Genomic DNA, 20,570 nt, shown 5'->3' with positions numbered 1-20,570 from the left:
TGAATATATGTTCTTTCTGTTGTTATGTATCATTTCTCCTATGCACCACAGGGCACTATATTGTCTTTTATTTTTCAAAGTTATAAAAGTAGGTAGGTTATACTTATAGATTTCATTTTAGTAGAAGGAATGTTCCACAAATGTCTGTAATAAAATGGGGATGCTACATCTGATGTGTTGAGAAGATTTGGCCTAGATATCTGAAGGTGGGAGGCATTATCAGATATCTCTTCAGCATGGTCTAGTCCTATATAATGGAAGGGAACATTTGGGACAACTTTACATGAGAACTGGTTACCCTATGAACACATAAATATCAAAACCTCTGCATATTAAAAGGTTCTCCCCTTTTATCAATTACCAATTCGAAAAATCCATTTCAGGAAGAGATATAATGCAAACTTTAATGCAATTCAACAGTTAAATTCTATTTAGGAATTTCAGTATTAAATTCTTTTTTTTTTTTTTTTTGAGACCAAGTCTTGCTCTGTTGCCCAGGCTAGAGTGCCGTGGCACAATCGTAGCTCACTGCAACCTCAAACTCCTGGGCTCCAGTGATCCTCCTGCCTCAGCCACCTGAGTAGCTGGAACTACAGGTGCACACTACCCTGCCCACCTAATTTTTCTATTTTTTTTTTTTTTTTTTTTTAGAAACAGGGTCTTGCTGTGTTGCCCAGGCTTGTCTCAAACTCCTGGTCTCAAGGAATCCTCCTGCCTAAGCTTCCTAAAATGCTGGGATTACAAGCGTGAGTTACCATGCCCAGCTCTATTTTTACATCGAGAGGACTGCCATTTTAAATCTTATAGAAACAAAATCCTAAATGTTCCCTTTTAAGTCTTGTATCAAGTCCACATCCAAACAGAAAATCCAAAGAAGCATTCAATTTTGACAGGCCGGGCGCGGTGGCTCACGCCTGTAATCCTAGCACTCTGGGAGGCCGAGGTGGGTGGATCGTTTGAGCTCAGGAGTTCGAGACCAGCCTGAGCAAGAGCGAGACCCCATCTCTACTAAAAATAGAAAGAAATTATATGGACAGCTAAAAATATATATATAGAAAAAATTAGCCGGGCATGGTGGTGCATGCCTGTAGTCCCAGCTACTCGGGAGGCTGAGACAGGAGGATCGCTTGAGCTCAGGAGTTTGAGGTTGCTGTGAGCTAGGCTAACGCCACGGCACTCACTCTAGCCTGGGCAACAGAGTGAGACTCTGTCTCAAAAAAAAAAAAAAAAAAAAAAAAAAAATTTTGACAAATATATATATATATGCATATATATATTTGTCATAGGGCTATTGTGAGAATAATACTCAGCAACTGACAATGGGTAATATAAATATAATAATTATATAACAGTAAATAATGTTATATAATAATATAATAATACAAATATAAGGTAGTTATAAGAAAGCTTCACTATTCCACAATGGATGCATCAAACACCATGATGCTTATAACAATTACAGGTAAATTTTATATTTATTAATATATTCTCCTAACCTAATTTCTTTATCAAATAGAAAACTGCCTAAGACTTACCAAAGGGAAAGATGAAACTACTCACATTCCTCAAACCATTCATTATTTATAAAACCAACCATTGCACTACCTGTCAATGGCTGGACACAAGTGGTCAACAAAGCTAGCACCACAACAGTGGAGGAGTACACTCAACTCAGGACAGCATAGGATAAGCAAGAGTTGCTCAGTCCCTGATACTGATGCCATTTGTGCTGGAGATTTGTCTCTACTTTAGGCTGTCAGGTTGAGGGTAGATCTGATCATCTATGTCTCCAAAGTCTTAAAAATGATATTAATACAAATTGAAACATGCTCAAAAAAGACCATCTTACTACAGGAGGGTTGCTAGAGTACTTAGTACCACTCACAGAAGGGCTAATCTAAAATCAAAGTTTATTTTAAGGTAAAAATAAACTTAATTTCAGAACCAGATGGATTACCAGGCTATAAACTCCTTGAAGACAGGAATTCTTTTAGACTGTACTGATCATTTATGGATCCCAACTTTCTAGATAGTGAGTGGCACAAAAATAGGTTCTCAAATATTTGTTGAATATACCTAAAAAATACACATATAAGAGTGAATTGATATGTGAAGTCTTTTCAAAGGATGTAAGTGAAAAGTCAACTGGAGAGATTTTGAAGATAATACACATTAAAAAACAAACGTTTCATTGTAGATGTTCACATGGGTTTAGGTTTCCTTATAAATTTAGGCTATATCACCACCCAACAGAAAAGATGTGCCAACTACCTGTAATCTGCTCCTAGCGAGGCTGCAATCCCATTTAGTTCACTCTGCTTCTTACTGAGTTTTTTACTAACACATACCACTACCTGGTGAAGTGGCTTTGGAACTTCTTCCTGTCCATGAAAAATAAAAGAAACAGATCAGCCATTATTGTTTGAAATGTTTTATCTAAAGCCTCCTTTTAATAAGAGAGCTGACCCTACCTTCTCTGACCGGGTGTCCTTCAGTTGAGGGCTGGCAGAAATAGCGACAGCATTTCGAGAGCTATTTGCCAAAGCAAGTTTCAAGTTTCTGACAATGACTTCTGAGAGCGGTGTACTCAGTTTCCTTTTCTGTTGGCTATGACCTTTTGGAGTTTCCAAGGCTGCGAGTGCGTCCTACACATATGGAGGAGACGGAAAGAGAGGGAGAAAAGAGGAGACAAAGGAAAAGGCAGGGAGAGAAGGCAAGAGGGGGCAACAGAGTAGGGAAGAAGAAAAAAGAGAGGGGTTAAATAGAAAGAAGGGGGATAACCTTCAAAATCAATGGATTACAGTTTAACCTCCTCTGGTTTTCCTCCAAACAACAATAAAAAGAACAAACTATCATCGATATACTGTGAAAAAAAATTCCATACTGTCCAGCATGTTGGTTCAAAGAGAATAACACACGTACGTTTTCAGCAGTGCTAGCCACATTTTCCTGAATCTTAAAATTGAAGTTGCACAAAAACACAGAAGGAGACAAGTAAGCAAGGATGGATATAAGCAAGATAAGGTTAAAAAGCCAGAATGACCTGAGAATTGTAAAAAAATTTTCAAAAGTACAAAATACATTCAGGCACCCAAGCCACCCACAGTTCCCTCCTCAAAGGAAGCTCCTGTTGTCCAAGTGGTTTGTTCATTCTCTTTCACATCTGCATATTATTCCATGTATATATCAGAATGTATTTACCCTGTGTCCTACTGATGAGTTTTTAGGTTAACAATCTTTTGCTAGTATAACAATGCAACGAATAACCTTGTACACACACCCTATTGCACATACAAGAGTAAAGGGGACTTTATAAGCAAAATATATCTACCAATGTTGGCACTCTCATCAGCAAAGTATGAGAGGAGTGTGTGTTTCCAAACATGGTTGACAGCACAGTATGTAATCAAATTTTTCTTTTTTGTTAATCTGATAGGCTAAAAATTTTTATCTGTATGCTTTAATTTCCCATTCTCTTATACTGAATGAGGTTAAATATATTTATGCATGTATAATTTGTGACAACCATCTGTTCCTATCCTTTGCCCATTTTTCCAATGGATTGCTAGTCTTTTAAATATTCACTTGTATGAATGTATTTTTATATTACTATGTATGAATTTACATGTACACATATCCACTGTGATCTAATGTCCACATATTTGTTCATAATTTGTCATTTGTCAAAGTCAAATTTATACCATGGAGAATTTTTTAATGCTGTCAAATTCAGATGAATTTTTAATTTCTTTTAGGAGGTATGTTACAGTTTGAAAGGACTTCACCACACTGAGATTATTTAAAACAAATAAATTTAAGACCTGTTTTGGAATTTTTATGGCTTCATTTCTTACATGTAAATATCTGATCACCTAAAATTTATTCTGATGTAAAGTGTGAGCTTTAATCCCAAATGTATTCTCAGATAGCTACCTAGTTGTCTGATTTGAATGCCACCTGCGTCACATAAATTTCCCTTTCTAAGGTGTATAATCTTGCGCACTGATTTGATTACTCATATGACAATAACAAGCTGCTTTAATTATCACAACTGTGCAGGAGGCTTTAACAACTGGCGGGGCTAGTGCCTACCCTAATTATTCTTTTTCAGATTTTTTGTATTATTTCTGCTTGCATTTTGACTGGATCTACATTACCTTTATAGGTCTTTACAATGCTTAATCTATTTTGCAAGAACATAGTAAATCTTTCTATATGCTAAAGTTTTATTTTTCTAAATTTCTTCAAAGCATTTTAGAAGATTCCTCATACATAAAAATAAGAAGCTCCCATACCACCTCTACCTGCCATCAGCACCTGCACCATAAACACTGCTTCCCTCCTGATACTTTCTTCCACTTAGGAACCAGGTCCTGATCCCTCTCACAAACTTGAGGAAGTAGCTCCAGCAATTCTCCCTTCTCTCATTTGCATCATTAATTGGATCTCAACTGGATCAGCAACAATGGCACGTAAACAGTATTTCTTATTTAAAAAGTTTTTTTATACTTTTTAATTTTTTAGACTAGTCAAGTGAAGCAGTGCGAGTAGAGAAGGCACAAAGGTATCTTTAACTGGTTGTGATCAGTTAGTTGTAAACACCACTACACAAAGACCAGCCTTAACAGTATTTCTTCTCTCTTAAAAACAAAACCATCTTCTTTTGACCTCACTTTGCCCTATAGCTATGACTCCATTTCTTGGCTCCCCTTCACAGCAAGACTCCTCAAAAGCATTGTGTACACTCAATGTCTCCAATTCTTCTTACATGCCCTTATGAACCCACACCAGATTGCCCTTCCACCATGCCACCATAACCCTTACTGCTATGATTACTTCTGACCTCCCTAATGCAAATTCCAGTGGCCAATTTTCTGTTCAAACCTTTCTTGATCTTTGAGCAGCACTGGGCACAGTTAACTCCTCCTTCCTCTTTGAAATACTTTTCTTACTTGGCCTCTAAGACAATCTCTTTTTTTTTTTTTTTTTTTTTTTTTTTTTTTTTTTTTTTTTTTTTTTTTTTTGAGACAGAGTCTCACTCTGTTGCCCGGGCTAGAGTGAGTGCCGTGGCTTCAGCCTAGCTCACAGCAACCTCAAACTCCTGGGCTCAAGCGATCCTCCTGCCTCAGCCTCCCGAGTAGCTGGGACTACAGGCATGCGCCACCATGCCCGGCTAATTTTTTTGTATATATATATTTTAGTTGTCCATATAATTTCTTTCTATTTTTAGTAGAGACGGGGTCTCGCTCTTGCTCAGGCTGGTCTCGAACTCCTGACCTCGAGCGATCCACCCGCCTCGGCCTCCCAGAGTGCTAGGATTACAGGCGTGAGCCACCGCGCCCGGCCCTCTAAGACAATCTCTAGGCTTTCCTCCTCTCTTCCTGGTGGCTCCTTTGCTGGTTCCTCCTCTAAAGGTGATCACCTCAAGGTGTTCCTTAGAACTCTTTTCTTCTTTGCCTTCTCCTACTCTCTTTTACCACATGGCTTTAAATATTACCTACAAACTCAGATTCCCAAATTTCTTTTTTTTTTTTTAGATACTAGTCTATTTTCTCATTTACTATCATAAAATACATACAAATCCATCATAAAAGTTAAAATTTATCAAAACTTATGTACCCAAACACTGACCATACATGGAAACATTCACAGTTGAGAGAAATGTAAACATAAAGACACAGTATCAAATTTCTATCTCTAGCCCAGATCATTCCCCAAACTTTAGGGGAATGGCCATAACAGGCATCTCAAACTTAATGTGCCTAAAGCACGAACTCTTGACCTTTAGGCTCCAATCTCAACCTGTTCTACTCAACTCAGTTCATTGGCAGTTCCATTCTCCGTATCTTTCAGACCAAAAATATGGAAAGGAACCAAATCTTAAACATTTAAAAACCCACCATGTACTGTGAAAAACTGAGAATTCTTAATATTGTAGACATGGTCTTAAAAAACTATTGGACCTTAAAGATAAAAGAAAACTCCACATGGCCTCCAGGCAAAAAGATAAAATAACTTACAAAGATAAGAAAATTAGATTGGCATCAGATTTTTTTCAAAAACAACACATGCAAAGCAAGGCAGCAGTGGAGGAGCATTTTCAGCAAACTCAAGAAGGAAAAAAAAAAAAAAAAACTTCCAGACCAAGAATAGAATAGCACATTCGAACAATCTGTTGAACAGTCAAGGCCACAGTATAAGTTTTAAAAGTGCAGAACCCAATGTATACTGTACACACATGCCCTTTCTAAGGAATCTACTAAAGGATGAACTTCATCCTGCCGAAAGATGACAGGAAAGCTTCACAAAGGACAGTGAGCATTCCATATATTCAATTGTAAAGTTAAGACCAAAACAAGGGTGAGGTCAATGGGTTGAAAAATATATCAACATTTTCTTTTCTGATAAAGTAAAAAAAATGCAATTAACAATAGAAGAAAGAAAAGGGGGAAACAGAATAAGATAACTGAATGTTATACAGGCAATTAGTAGGGGTCAAAAAACATTTAAAACTCACAAATAATAAAAGGTTAAGTAAGGAGAAGGGGGATTACAGGCACCCTAAAAAGTATTAATATAATTGTCACAATGAGAATAAACAAAACAAACCCCTTTCCTAATACCAAAAGGAAAAAAACAAAGACACAACAAGCGAAGAGGCATAATATCACTATATATATAATGTAATCAGAGGGTTAATTACAACACAATATATGACAGAAGTGAGACCAAATATAAGCCATATTAAATGTGAGTAGGCTTAACTTATCTAATTAAAAGAAAAAGATTTTCAACTTGGTGAATAAAGGGAAACCCGACTCTGTGTTGTATAGAGGAGATAAAATTAAAACACAGCAATGTAAAATGGCTAAAAATGAAGGAACACTCAATTTATGAAGTAAATGAAAACTATAAGAGAACAGGGATTGAAATCCTGATTCCAAAGTAGACTTCAAGCCAAAAGCATTCAATGAGGCAAGAGACAATTTATCATATTTGGGAGTTTTTTTAAAAATTGTTTACAAAGTCTTGCTCTGTTGCCCAGGCTAGAATGCAATGGTGTGATCATAGCTCACTGCAGCCCCAAACTCCTGGGCTCAAGTGATTCTCCCGCCTCAGCCTCCCAAGTAGCTGGGGCTACAGGTGCTCCACACCATGCCCAGCCAGATAATTTATAACACTGAAAGCCACATTCCACATTCCAACTAACATAAAAAGTTATGAATATCTATGTACCAATTAATAAGGAACTACTTATTTAAAACAAAAACCACACACAAGACGTCAGGAGAAGCAGAAACACACCAATATAAGAAACTTGGAAACACCTCTTAATATAAGACAGGTCAAATGAACAAAAAATAGGAAAGGCTATAAAAGATCTAAACAATGTAATCAGTAAGTTAGATCTTTTGGATATACATCAAATGCTACACCCTCATGATAGAGAATAAATTGTCTTCTCAAGGAATATTCCCCAAATCAGTCATATACCAGGGCACAAAAATAACACTGTTAAGTTCTGTCAGGTAAAAATATTACAAACACTCTGACCACACTGCAGTAAAACTAGAAAGTTAAAATGAAACAAAAAAGTCCTTCCACCTAGAAATTTAGACTTTGGGTTAAAGGAGAAACATAACAGAAATTATAACATTTCTAAAAAATAATAATGAAAACACTATATATCTGAGTAAAGGATATAATGGATATTCCCTATAACTATTTTTATTTTGCAACTTTTTGTAAGTTAGAAATTATTTTGAAGTAAAAAGTAAAATAAAACAACTTATAATACCAAGTATCAGCAAGGATAAGAAAGACTAAGGACTCTCAATACACTTACTGTGGGAAGTATACACTGATCCAACAACCACTTTGGCAGTTTGTCATTCTCTACTAAAGTGGAAAAACATCCCAGTAATTTCACTTCTAGATATATACCAAACAGTAATACGTGCACACAGATTCCAAGAGACATGCACAAGAAAGTTCATAGTAATATTATTTTGAAAGAGCAAAAAACTATTAAGCAACTAAATGCCTATCAATAGTAGACTGGAAAGGTAAATTGTATATATCTATACAATGAAATAAATGAGCTATAGTTACACGCAGCTACATGGACAAATCTCCTAAATGAAGGCTGAAAAACAATAACAAAACAGACTCAGAAGAATACATACTATGATTCTACCTATTTAAAAGTCAAAAACAGATACAACAAAACTACAGCATTAGAAGTCAAGAGTGTTTGTTACCTTTAGGGAAGAGGGAGGAAGCAGTGACAGGGAAACGGGGAAAGTTCTAAGGTATTGGCAGGGGTCTCTATCTGAACATGTATAGTGGCTTCCCAACTGTTAACAATAATATTTCATTTAGCAGAACAATTTATTGTACTTTTCTGATGTATATCAATTAAAAATTAAGTTTAAATAAGAGGTGAATTACTTTTTTGGTGAGGCCTAAGAGATGGCCAATTTTGTGATTATTCCATGGCCCTTTTATGTTTTGAGTAAAGAATTAAATATACAATATTACATCAGTTTGAAGAACCACTGAGTATAAGATGAAGCATTATTTATGTACCATCAAAAGAGAAAAAACACTGCTAAATAAACTATGACTCTAAACAATGAAATCTTTAAACGTGTTTTTTTATACTAAGACTGTTTTAGAAGTATCCACTTTCCACCGCAAAATTTATTGCAAAGTATCGAAAAAAGAATAGTCTGAATGGCTGGAAATATTTCTACCATTCTTTTGCCTACCAGTATTATTTAATTTATTATTTAAAAAATCTGTGAGATATAAGACTTCAGAGATCATCTGGATTTACTCCATGTGTTACAGATGGGAATAATGAAGTCCAAGGAGATTGAATTGTTTTTAAAAGGCAGCAAGAGGCAAAGAGGCTCGATCCTAGATCTAGCAGTTCCCAAGATAGTGATTTTCCTTTATTTCTTATGGCAATAGCAGCACAGTGTTAATCACAACACAAAATGTTACTTCAAAAGAGAGTTCACGTGAACACTCAGGATTTTAAGTTCATCATAATATTGAAGACACATTTTTTTCATGTGGGTCACTGGAATTCGGACCAAAGATAAAAACATAAATTAGCTTGGAGAAAATTGTCCTGGATATCAATTAGTATTTATTTTTTGATGATGAACAATCCATAAACTTTATAATAAATCTTCTCCAAAGCAGTAACATTAGTAAAAATTATTAAAATGTTGCTTCTTAACACCCTATGAGCAAAACATCAATAGATTAATGGGTACAATAATTTGTAAAGATTCATGGATAAAGAAATCATAGACAATGGTTTGAAGAGCCACTTTAGAGGCCAAAATCTATAAAAGGAAGTGATAAAAATCATCTTTGGGAAATAAAAGAAAACCATCTGGAAGGTTACATTAGCCCTTGATTTGCAAATGAATTTTGCAGAAAGGGAGCCATACTCTAAAAATAAGGTGATAATATTGACATTTCAGAAAGCAAACCCTCAGTGTACTCCTAGAATCAATATACATGTAGCAATGTGTTTATATTATTTTATAGTTTATAAAATGTTTTCATCATTCTATTTTATTTGATCCTTGTAATAAATCTGTGAGTTTTCAGAGCAAGTGTTAACTATCCTCTTTGTATAAAAGAAACTGATGCTCAGATATGTTAAATGCCTAGAGACATACAGTTCAAGACAGATCTAAGACTTGCATCCAGATGTCAGATTTCACAGCATATATATCTACAGCTGTTACCTCAACCTTGGGTGTATATACTAGGACTCAATAATATGAACCTACTTGCCAACGTATCTGAAAATTTTTTATTTATTTATTTATTTTTTTTCAGACAAGATCTTACTCTACAGCCCAGGCTGGAGCACAGCAGCACAATCATAGGTCACTATAATCTCAAATTCCTGGGCTCATGCAATCCTCCAGCCTCAGCCTCCCAAGTAGCTACGTAGCTCGGACCACAGGCATGCACCACCACACCCAGTTAAAGAAAAGGGTTTTTTTTGTAGAGATAGGGTCTCACTATGTTGCTCAGGCTGGTCTCAAATTCCTGGCCTCAAGAAATCCTCCCAAAGTATTGGGATTACAGGTGTGAGCCACCACACCTGGCCTTCTGGAAAATTTACTATTAGTACTACACTTTAGAAGTGACAGAATTTGGTGCTTTAACTTTACAAAACCGTTAACTCTGGGACCTTCTCCTATAAACCTTACCTTCACATCAAAGGAAGGCTTGAAGAGCTTGTCCTTGGACAGAAACTTTGATGGTGTATCCAGGTGTAACGAGGGCTCCTTCTGAAGTGGCTGTCCTACTGCTGGGGAGCCTGAAGCTTGTCTGGCATGTTGTGAGATCACAGCATGGAAAGCTTTACTCTGAAAGCGGTTCATATCTAACGGTGTAACAGCTGTTTTTCTGTGAGTTTCTGGGTATACGCCAGGACGCTCTGGAGTATCTGGATTTAGATTCATCCCATTTGTTATTTCAGTTTCCAAACTTTGTTCTAGAGATTGAAAATGAAAAGAAAGAAACATGAGCCATTAAGGCCCACTTTTTTTCCCCATACACAAGAAGCAATGTTTTATATCTTGTTAGTTTTCATGTTAACCCTTTGGAACTCTTTAAACCACAAACTTACATACCTACTTTCCAAGAAACAAACCAGATGATGTATTGATACATGTGTTGAGTTATACAAGCACATTAACTGAAACAAATAATAAAAATGCATTTCCTATTTCATCTTGTTATACTTTAAAATGGTCTCAACAAACCTATTTGCCAAAAATTACATCAGTGAATGTCACCCTAGTCAATAGCAGAGTAAAAAGAAAATTGCAATTACATATACTCAGAGTTAACTACAGTTAAGTTCTTGGAAACTCCTTAGTGGAATTTTAACACATTGACTGGCACACTAGAAGAAAAGATTTTTTCCTCGGGGCCACGGCATTTTATTCTACAAAAATAGAATAAAAACTTTGAAAACAAAATGATCCTTTCTAATTTAATGAAAAATTTGTTATTTTTTTATCGTTTTCTGTGTGAGTTATATGCAACTTGAAAAATAGTTCATGTAGCTCCCAAGGTGAAGATATGTGTGACTTACATATATGCTTCACGAGGCCCCAGGCTCAAAACTAGTGTGAGTTAAATACAACTCACATGGTAGTTAATGTGTTAAAGTGACCTAAATGTCACTTTTGTCTCTGTCATAAAATTTCCAGTCTGTCTGGGTAAAAAAGTAATGGCTCTGAGAGGTAATTTCCAAGCTGCTGATTTGTCTCTGAAGTTTGCCCAGGGATGTCATCATCTTACAAGAGAGACTACTATATTCTCTTACCCCTCCTTCTACCTTTTTCCAACATTTAAGAAAAAGACTTATTAGATGGTTACTCCATGCCAGGCCTAATGTCAGACATTGGAAATACATAATTCATAAGACATGCACATTTCCTGCCTTTCTGGAACTTATAGTTTAGCAAGGAGACACAAAAGTAAATCAGCATTATAAAACTGGGATAAGAGCTATAAAAGGGATAACACAGGGTGCTATGGTGGAACAAAATGTTAGGCATGATAAAGGTCATACTTGGTGAGTCAAGGATGGCTTCCCAGGAAAAGTGACATCTTAGCTGAGAACTGAAAGATAAGGAGGAAGAGCAGCACAAGTGTCAGGTGGTCTAGAGTAAAAATGCAAAAGCCCAAAGATGAGAGGAGAGAGAGCACAATAATTACATGGTGTGTTAGTGTCAGCCAAAGAAGAAACCAATAGTAAATACAACCCAAGCTCTCATCTTTAGACTTCAAACACTGAGTCCCTAAATTGCTCCTGGTATTATTATCTTCTAGCTTTCATTTTTTTACATCTAACTAGCTTTTCAGATACTTCCTACACTTGAGAGTACAGATACAAATTAAACATTTGCGCTATGAACACACATTTATTTGATCACTCAATAACAAAGGCCCAACAGTGGCTCACTGTACCCAACATGAAAAGTAGAAATCAATGACCTTTCCTAAAAAGCAGCTTTGGTACATTTATATCCCACAAATCATCAAGTTGTAAAAACATATATAAAAGAACAAAATAAAAGTATTAACCTTCTTTAGGTGAATTTTCAATCAGAAAATGGCTTTCATCTGCTTTCTTTCCCATTCTAGCAGTCTCCAACAGCCAAGCTATAGTGACTGCCGGTAAATTCCACTTCTTTGAAGCTTCATATTTAGAACCACCTGGCTCTTTCAATATAAGATGTGTACTGGCAAACATCCCTTTTTTTGCATTGGCTTTTCGAACGAAGAATTCTTGAACACTGAAATTTATATTTAAAGAAAAGCAAATTGTCATATATACAATTAGCCAGCAAACTTAGAACAAAGTTTCTAATACAATAGTGTGGTTAGAGTTCACGTAAGCATAAGAAAATACACACCGATTAAAAGTTGATTTATTCTATCCTAAATTAAGTTACTTCCCTTACAAATGCTTATTCTAGGATAAAAATGTATTGCTATAATAAACTTTTTACAAAAAAAAAGTAAATTAGACTTTCAAAGAATAGAAAAATTACCTCCTTAATTAGTCATCACCCACCCACCTTGTCCTTTCCTTCCAAAAGGAGGCATAGAACAATAACAGGAGCAAAATGTGTAAATAACACATTATATATTTTTTTAACCTACTACAACTTGCCAAAGCATTTTCACATATAATCTCATTCAATTCTCTCAATATTTGAGAAATATTATATTTTGCAGATGTAAGAAAAAACACAGAGAAATTAAGTGATTCACTCAAGATCACAGGATACTAAACACAGAGAATACGGGGTAGAAAAAGAAGTCTACTACTTGAGATATAAACAGAATTCAGCATTTTCTTCTATGACATCTGGGTTTTATGTTCTAGTTCCTGATTATTAAGGCTTTTTAAATTTCCTATGTCTCTCTTAGCACTTTCTTAGTTTCACTTTTTACATTTAACCTACTGATTCATTTGGTACTTAGGGGTTTGAGATAAGGCTCCAATTTTATCAAATCCTATTTATCAAATATGCCATCTGTTTCTCAACAACTTGAAATGTCACTTTTATGATAAACTAAATTCCTGTTTGTATTTGAGTCTACTACTAGACTTGCTGTTCATTCATTAAATTTTCTGCTACATATAACCACACTGTTATTTAGTGAGGTTTCACAAAATATATTTTAATAACTGTTAGGGCTAATCCCAATTATCTTATTTCAGAATTTTCATGACTTTCCTGCTTGCTAATATTTTCATATGAATTTTAGAATAAATTTGCTTAGTGCCCTCCCTAAAAAAATTTTGTTGGTATTTTCATTTGAATCATGTTAAATTTATACATTAACAAAGGGGATGACAGAAACTTCTTTATGATTACTAGTCTTCTTTTCTAAGAATATGCAGATCCTTCCTACTGTTCAAATCTTGTTAAATATTTTGTTCCCTTCGACAGCATTTTACAAGTTTTCTGTAAGTCCTCCAAGTTTCATGCTGAACTTGCCTTTGCTTCCATTAGCTCTTTTAATTAGCTATTTGTATATATGAAGGTCATTGATTTCCAAATATTATTTTTCTGCATAGCCACTTTACTGAATTTTTCTGAGCATTGCTTTCGTTGTATCCAATGGAGTCTGTTGCCATTTCTGTTGTTATTTTCCACAATTACAGTTTAAAAAAAAACAAAACCTTTTTACTGTTTAATATAATTCAAATACAGAACACAGCAAAAAAGGAAATATACAGCTTAATGAATTACTATAAGGTGAGGACCCTTGTATCTACCACCCATGTCAGAGTACAGAATCTTGCTGGCCATCTCAGAACCTCTCCAACATGCCCTACAACTCCTCTTCCTTCCCCTCTTAATAGTGGCCACTAGTTGGACATTTATGGTAATCAACTCTTTACCCTTCTTTAATCACACAACACATCCTTAAAGATTACGTTTAGTTTTCTGTTTATGTCTTTTAGCTTATAGGTTCCCCTTTCTTTTTCCACATCCTTAATATGCATTTACTTAAGACACTGGATCATTTATACCATAGAGTTGTACCAAAGTCTGAATTTTGCTGATTATATTACTATGTTATAGTTTACCATTTACTCTCCTCTCTGTATTTCCTACCAATTGGTATTTGGATTGAGAAGCACTATCAGATTGAGGTTTAATTTTTTCGGCAAGACTACTTCAGGGTGGTGGTGTATCCTTCATTAGGAGGCATATAATGCCTTGTTGTCTCTTTACTGTGTGATTAACTATTGATGTACAATGCCTAGATTTTTTCACTCATTAGGAGTTACAATCCTATCATTTCTTATGTCTTGGAATACCTCTATAGCGGAAAACTTTGCCTCATCCACTGTCATGTTATCCTGATGCAGACTGTATAGGAAATGCAAGGTAAGAACCTCATCTTTTCCCTTTGCCAGCTTTCAAAATAATGGGTTGGTTCCCCAGCACCTTGCAAAGGTGACCAATTACCTTAGTTTGTTTGGCATCATTATGAAGTCATGAGTTAAGCAATATTTGATGTGTTTAGATACACTGCAGTTACTGATACTTAAAATTTTCCTGTTTAGGGCCAGTGGAGATACGTTTGACACAATCCTCCTTAGTAGTCTTTACTTACCAGTACAGTTTCTCCCCCAGATCTGGAAGTAACCATTTCATCAAGCTTTAGTTTCTTTTAGCAGCAAATGGTATTTTGGTATTTTAAGATTATAATCTGGACATGAGTTGCTTGTTATTATTGGGTTGATAGCTACTTCTAAGCTTATAAATGGTTTTGATTTCCTCTTTGAACCAAGAGTTATTAAAAACAGTTTTTAAATTTCCAATTGATAGGGTCTTTTCATTTTCTATTTTTGCTATTCATTTCTAGTTTTTTTGCACTGTGATGAGAGAATATGGTCTACACTCTTTCCACATTAAAGAAATTACTGAGATTTTCTTTGTGGCCAATGTTTCTCACAGGCAATGTTTATGAGGGTCACTTGAAAAGGTATGTTCACTGTTTCAGGGTAGATATCTAATTAATAATGTGTTTAAGTCTATACCCTTCCTTGTTTTCTGTGAATCTGACCTGTCATGGAGTAAAAGATAAGAAGTCTCCTACAAGTAATATGCTTCTGTTGATTCTTCCTTATATCTCCTGTTGTTTTTGCTCTATAAATGATAATGATGCTCTATTTGGTACATACATATTTTATTTTCAGTGTGAATAGCACTCTTTATTTGCAGTACTCTTCTTTTTCTTGTTTAATGCTTTTTAACAAGATTTATTTTCTTTCGAGATGGTGTCTTGCTCTGTCACCGAGGCTGGAGTGCAGTGGTGCAATCATAGCTCGCTGCAGCCTCAAACTCCTGGGCTCAAGTGATCCCCCCACCTTAGCCTCCTGAGTAGCTGGGACTACTGGCATGTGCCACCATGCCCAGCTAATTAAAAAAAAATTGTTTTGTAGAGATGAGGTCTCACATTGCCCAGGCTGTGTTTAATGCCTTTTTATTTGAATTCAAACTTGTCTGACACTAAAATTGCAACACTTTTTCTCTCTGTTTGCATTTACTTAACAAATTTTGCCCATCCTTTTTGTTTCTTCCAAATATTCTGAATCACTTTGTTTTAGGTGTGTCTCTTGTTCAAAAGCATAGTCATGTTTTGCTTTATGATCTAACCTAAAAGTATTTTACCTTTAATATAAAAGTTTAGTTCATTTACATTTATTGACATAATAAGGTTCTGCTTCTTTTTGAAACAGCCACCATCTAATGTTCAATTAGAGGTTGGGTCAATATGGATTTTGGAAGTAACTTTTAAATCCATTTTCTTTCTATCAAAGTGTTCATTGCTCTCACTTAACATTTGTATTTCTGGCCCAAAACCAGAGAAATTATACTAAGAAAGAATAAATCATCCATATGGCACATGGAAGAATATAATTTTTAGACAAGCACTTATTCAGTAATGGCCCAGGTATCAGCATTAAATATTCCCTTTCCTGGTGGCTAATCCAATAAAGCATTAATGCCCACAGTTTTCCAGGCATAGATGGTAGCATCTTCCCCTCTGCCACCTTGAGCCTTCATAAAGATACCCTACACACCAGCCATAAATATAATAAAGACATGGCAAGCAAATTGTAATCTGAGTGCTCTCCAGTAAGTCAAAACAAATATATAAAAAGGTATACCACAATAGCAGATGCACTGAAAATACTACATACCTTGCTCCAAGGCTCTTTGCTAAGAATATCAAAGAATCTTTTTCTGCTCCAGCACACTGGCTGAAGGAAATAACACAGTCTTCTAAAGGAGTCATTCCTGTCATCACTGGGACTGGTGTAAAGAGAGGATTCGACTTTGGATCCATTAAAGTCTGATAGTCTATACAAGTAACCTTTTAAAAATAAGAGAAACAATAAAGCCAACCTGAAATAAGCAACCAGGGGTTAACAATGGTTCAGTTATAGGAGCAGTAATTTTAGTTTTGATGAAAAGAAATTTTACTTTAATACAAACTTACATATGCTCATTCTCAATACATTTCAAATTACAATATTTAAAGAAACATATATACACCAATTCATCACATTAGGACATTAAAAATCAGTAATATTTATCACTGGAGTTACTGAATATTGCTTTAAATTTCATTTTTTCCAATTTATTAGTTTATAATTTTTTTTTCTCCATTATTGGAAAGTTAAAAAAAAAAAATCAATAGTAGGACTGGGCATGGTGACTCATGCCTGTAATCCCAGCACTCTGGGAGGCTGAAGTGGGAGAATCGTTTGAGGTCAGGAGTTTGAGACCAGCCTGAGCAAGAGCAAGACCTTGTCTCTATTAAAAACAGAAAAAATTAGCCAGACATGGTGGCACATGCTTGTAGTCCCAGGTACTGGGGAGGCTCAATCAGGAGGATAGCCTGAGCCCAGGAGTCTGAGGTTGCTGTGAGTTAGGCTGACGCCACGGCACTCTAGCCTGGGCAACAGAGTGAGACTCTGTCTCAAAATAAATGAATAAATAAGTAAAATAAAAATCAATAGTGAAGTTATCAGTGATGAGTTAACAAGGTGGGATATACAAAACCACATGTCATGCTTTGGTTGTGAGAAAATAGGAAAGACAAATAGTATGAGATGACCTGGAGTAAACTCTTAAGAAGGAATGTTGCTACTGTGGCCCCCGGGAAATATTAATAGTAACCTCTACCCCACCAGGAACAAGCCAAAGTAGCTTCTACATTTTTGTATTTATTCCCTTGCTAAAAGCAAAATCGAGACAGTGCTCAAATCCAAACAATATTTCACCTAAGTTGAACTGCCTAAGAAATAAACATTAACCCCGCTGCACTGAGATATCCTTCAATACTGTATCTCAACTGCGATAGTGTTTTCATACCAGCCATGTATTTGTGACGACTTCTCCCACGGTTGCTTCTACTTCACACCCCAGCAGGGGAACCACAGCATAATCAGCAACAGTTCTGCTCGGAAAGGATATAATTTTTCCAGCATTTTCTTTTATGATGCTTGCAATAGCAGATTCATGTTCATTACTAAAACCCAAAACAAGGAAACTCTTTTGGCTAAATAAGCCCTCTTCGGTAATTGTAGATGCATCAGGGAGACAATGACTGATGGAAGACCGGTTTTCTTCTTGCAAAATGTAAGTAGAATCATTAAAGGTCTCAACATGAGTAGAATCATTAAAGGGCCCAACTTCAGACTTCTTAGCTTCAACTGAAAGAGAAAAAGAAATGTTTTCTAACAGTTTATCTTATAAAGTTTATTTCCTGCCAAGGATATTAATGTGACATGGATTCTGGGAATTTTGATCACACTTCCTCCATTAGGGAGGACAACAGCAATCATGTTAGTTCTAAGTATTTCTAGTATACTACAAACCTGAATTAGTTGAAAATTATGAAGCTTCAGCAGGACTTAGTCCAAAACTGGTTTAGATAATTCACTATAGAATTGAGAAAAAAATCATTAAGGGAGAAACAGAATCAACAGGCCCAAGTGGTATAAATGTCAAGCCCTTAACGTGGAAATAACTATAAATGTGCTAAGAGAATCATAATTACTTCTATCTTTAAAATTCCTAAAATGTATCATATCAAAATTGGAGCTACTAAGCATCTATGCAGATTTCTTAAGACAACAACTGATCAAGGACCCAAAGCAAATGGTCTCAACGATTTTATTTTAGGATAAAGTTGGCTGACAGATGCGCAGTAAAAGAAAAAAACATAGCTACGTAAAAATGTCATTAACTAAAACATTCAGTCACTAATATGCAATAAACACTTATATTAAGGCTAAAAGTTCAAGAAATAAAAATGGTGTGTTTTTGAAAACTCTAGTGGTGCTGTGTCGGAAGGTGACACTTTGTGCCAAGAGTTGGCGAACTATAGCCTAGGGGCCAAATTGGACCCACAGCCTGTTTTTGTACAGTTTGAGAATTAAGAATGATTTCTACATTTTTAAATAGTTGCCAAAACAAAACAAAATAGTATACGTGACAGAGGCAGGATATGATCAGCAAAATCCTAAAATATTTACTGTCAACCCTTTTGGAGAAAAAGTTTGCCTTACTTTATGGAATCCCAACAAGGCTGGCAGCTGTTTAAGGATTCATTCAGTCACTCATATGGGCACCATGCCTAACTGCTTTACATGTATGTAATGCTCACATCAGGAAAACTATGAGGTTGACAGTATCAGTATATCCTTTTTCTTCAAAGGGAATATCAGGCTTATAGAGGTTATGTAACTTGCCTAAAGTTATATTATTAAGTGGAAGAAATGAGATATGAACCAAAGTCTGACTCCAGAGTTCAAAACACTGTTATAATGCCACCTTCTTCTATCCTCATGTCCAAGACATTAGCATTTTCATTTTTAAATAAATTACTCCAATATATATCAGAAACTTAGGACTCCTACTCAATTTAAGTATTTAAATTGCTCTTATTGACATTCTGAGGAAGCATAGTTGCATTTACTTATTAGGAAGACAAGAGAGTTGGGTTCTACTTTTACAACCTCTTTAACCCTCAGTTTTAGCTATAAGGAATAAGGGATAATAGTATATTTACCATTTATAGAAATACTCATGAGAATGAGTAAGTTTACATGGAAATAAAGGTGACATGATACTATAAAACATTCTGGAAAGTTTGTTTTTCAGAAGTTTGTTAAAATGTAAACAGTTTGTTTTAAAGGTTAAAAACACTTTTTATAATTACAATTATTTCGCAGTCATATCTAGGAGAAAAAAATAACTTTGTTTGATGTCTGTATATTGCTGGTGAGATGAAAAGAAGAAACCCAGTAGAATTTTAGATTACTACTATAAAAACAAACTAGAAATACTAAGTTCTCTTTATTTGAGATAAGGTCTCCCTCTCTCACGCAGGCTAGCGTGCAGAACAATCATAGCTCACTTGCAGCCTTGAACTCCTCCCATCTCAGCTTCCTGAGGAGCTGGGACTACAGGTATATGTCACCATGCCTAAAAATTTTAAAAAAATTTTTTTGTAGAGATAGGGTCTTGTTATGTTGCTCAGGCTGGTCTCGAACTCCTGGGCTCAAGCAGTCTTCCTGCCTTGGTTTCCCAAAGTGCTAGGATTATAGCCATGAGCCACCACGCCCAGCCAGTACTTAGTTTTTAGAAACTATAAGTAAAACTCTGAAGTTATTAAGATACTCATAATAAATTAACATGTTCTATAGCAGTTCTTTCCATTCATTTTAGTAGTACAATACCTTTTTCAAACAGATCTCACTCAGAAGTCCAACAGACACTACTTGGTAAACCTATTATTGAAAAATCTCTTTTAAATCAAAAGCAATTTTGCTTTAAGAATTAATTGTGGCCAGGCTCAGTGGCTCACGCCTGTAATCTCAGTACTTTGAGAGGCTGAAGCAGGAGGATCACTTGCGGCCAGGGTTTGAGGCTGCAATGAACTATGATTGCGTCACTGCAGTCCACCCTGGATGACAGAGCAAGACCCTGCCTCTTAAGGGACAAAAAAAAAGAATTAATTGTAAAATACTTTATTATATCCTTTCTAAGGTGCCTGGGGATCCACTGAGATTTACTGTCACTTAATCCTGATAAGGTCAGTTAACCACTAGCTGCCTTACAAATGTAGATTTCAGACTAATCACCTGCCCTCTACCAAGCACCCTTGCTGAAGGACAGTGTATCTATAAAATTGCTTTCAGTCAATTTGTGGCTTCTTTATACCAGAGCATCCTAGCAAATTGGGATGATGTTCTGATGGGATGCAATACTAAGGCATAAAAAAAATGGTTTGATAAAAGTCAATTTTGCAATACAAAACAAACAGAAATAGTGTGCATAAAAAAGGAATGTTAGGAATTGTCTTTCTAGAAATATGATAGGCTATATATTTGAAAGGGTTTTATGAGAGTTCACTAAAAAGCACCCCGAATTATAGAATAAAATATTAAAGGTGTCCTTATAAACGCATAGCAA

At 35.5% G+C, this 20,570-nt stretch overlaps 1 protein-coding gene across 2 annotated transcripts in view; it reads right to left on the bottom strand.

The window, feature by feature from the left end:
• TOPBP1 (DNA topoisomerase II binding protein 1) overlaps positions 1–20,570 on the bottom strand; it is a 73,281-nt gene that overhangs the window by 27,631 nt on the left and 25,080 nt on the right. For both annotated transcript variants that reach the window (XM_069473229.1, XM_069473230.1), the window contains exons 10-15: positions 17,463–17,803; positions 16,286–16,458; positions 12,136–12,347; positions 10,245–10,531; positions 2,472–2,645; positions 2,272–2,381 (exon numbers count right to left, since the gene is read on the bottom strand). In XM_069473229.1, coding sequence (XP_069329330.1) covers positions 2,272–2,381; positions 2,472–2,645; positions 10,245–10,531; positions 12,136–12,347; positions 16,286–16,458; positions 17,463–17,803 — 1,297 coding nt within the window. The remainder of the gene's footprint in view (positions 1–2,271; positions 2,382–2,471; positions 2,646–10,244; positions 10,532–12,135; positions 12,348–16,285; positions 16,459–17,462; positions 17,804–20,570) is intronic.

Source organism: Eulemur rufifrons, chromosome 7 (genome assembly GCF_041146395.1).
Source record: "Eulemur rufifrons isolate Redbay chromosome 7, OSU_ERuf_1, whole genome shotgun sequence".
Lineage (NCBI taxonomy): Eukaryota > Metazoa > Chordata > Mammalia > Primates > Lemuridae > Eulemur > Eulemur rufifrons.
Note: the sequence above shows the minus strand (reverse complement) of the source record. Positions and strands in the feature narration are given on the sequence as shown.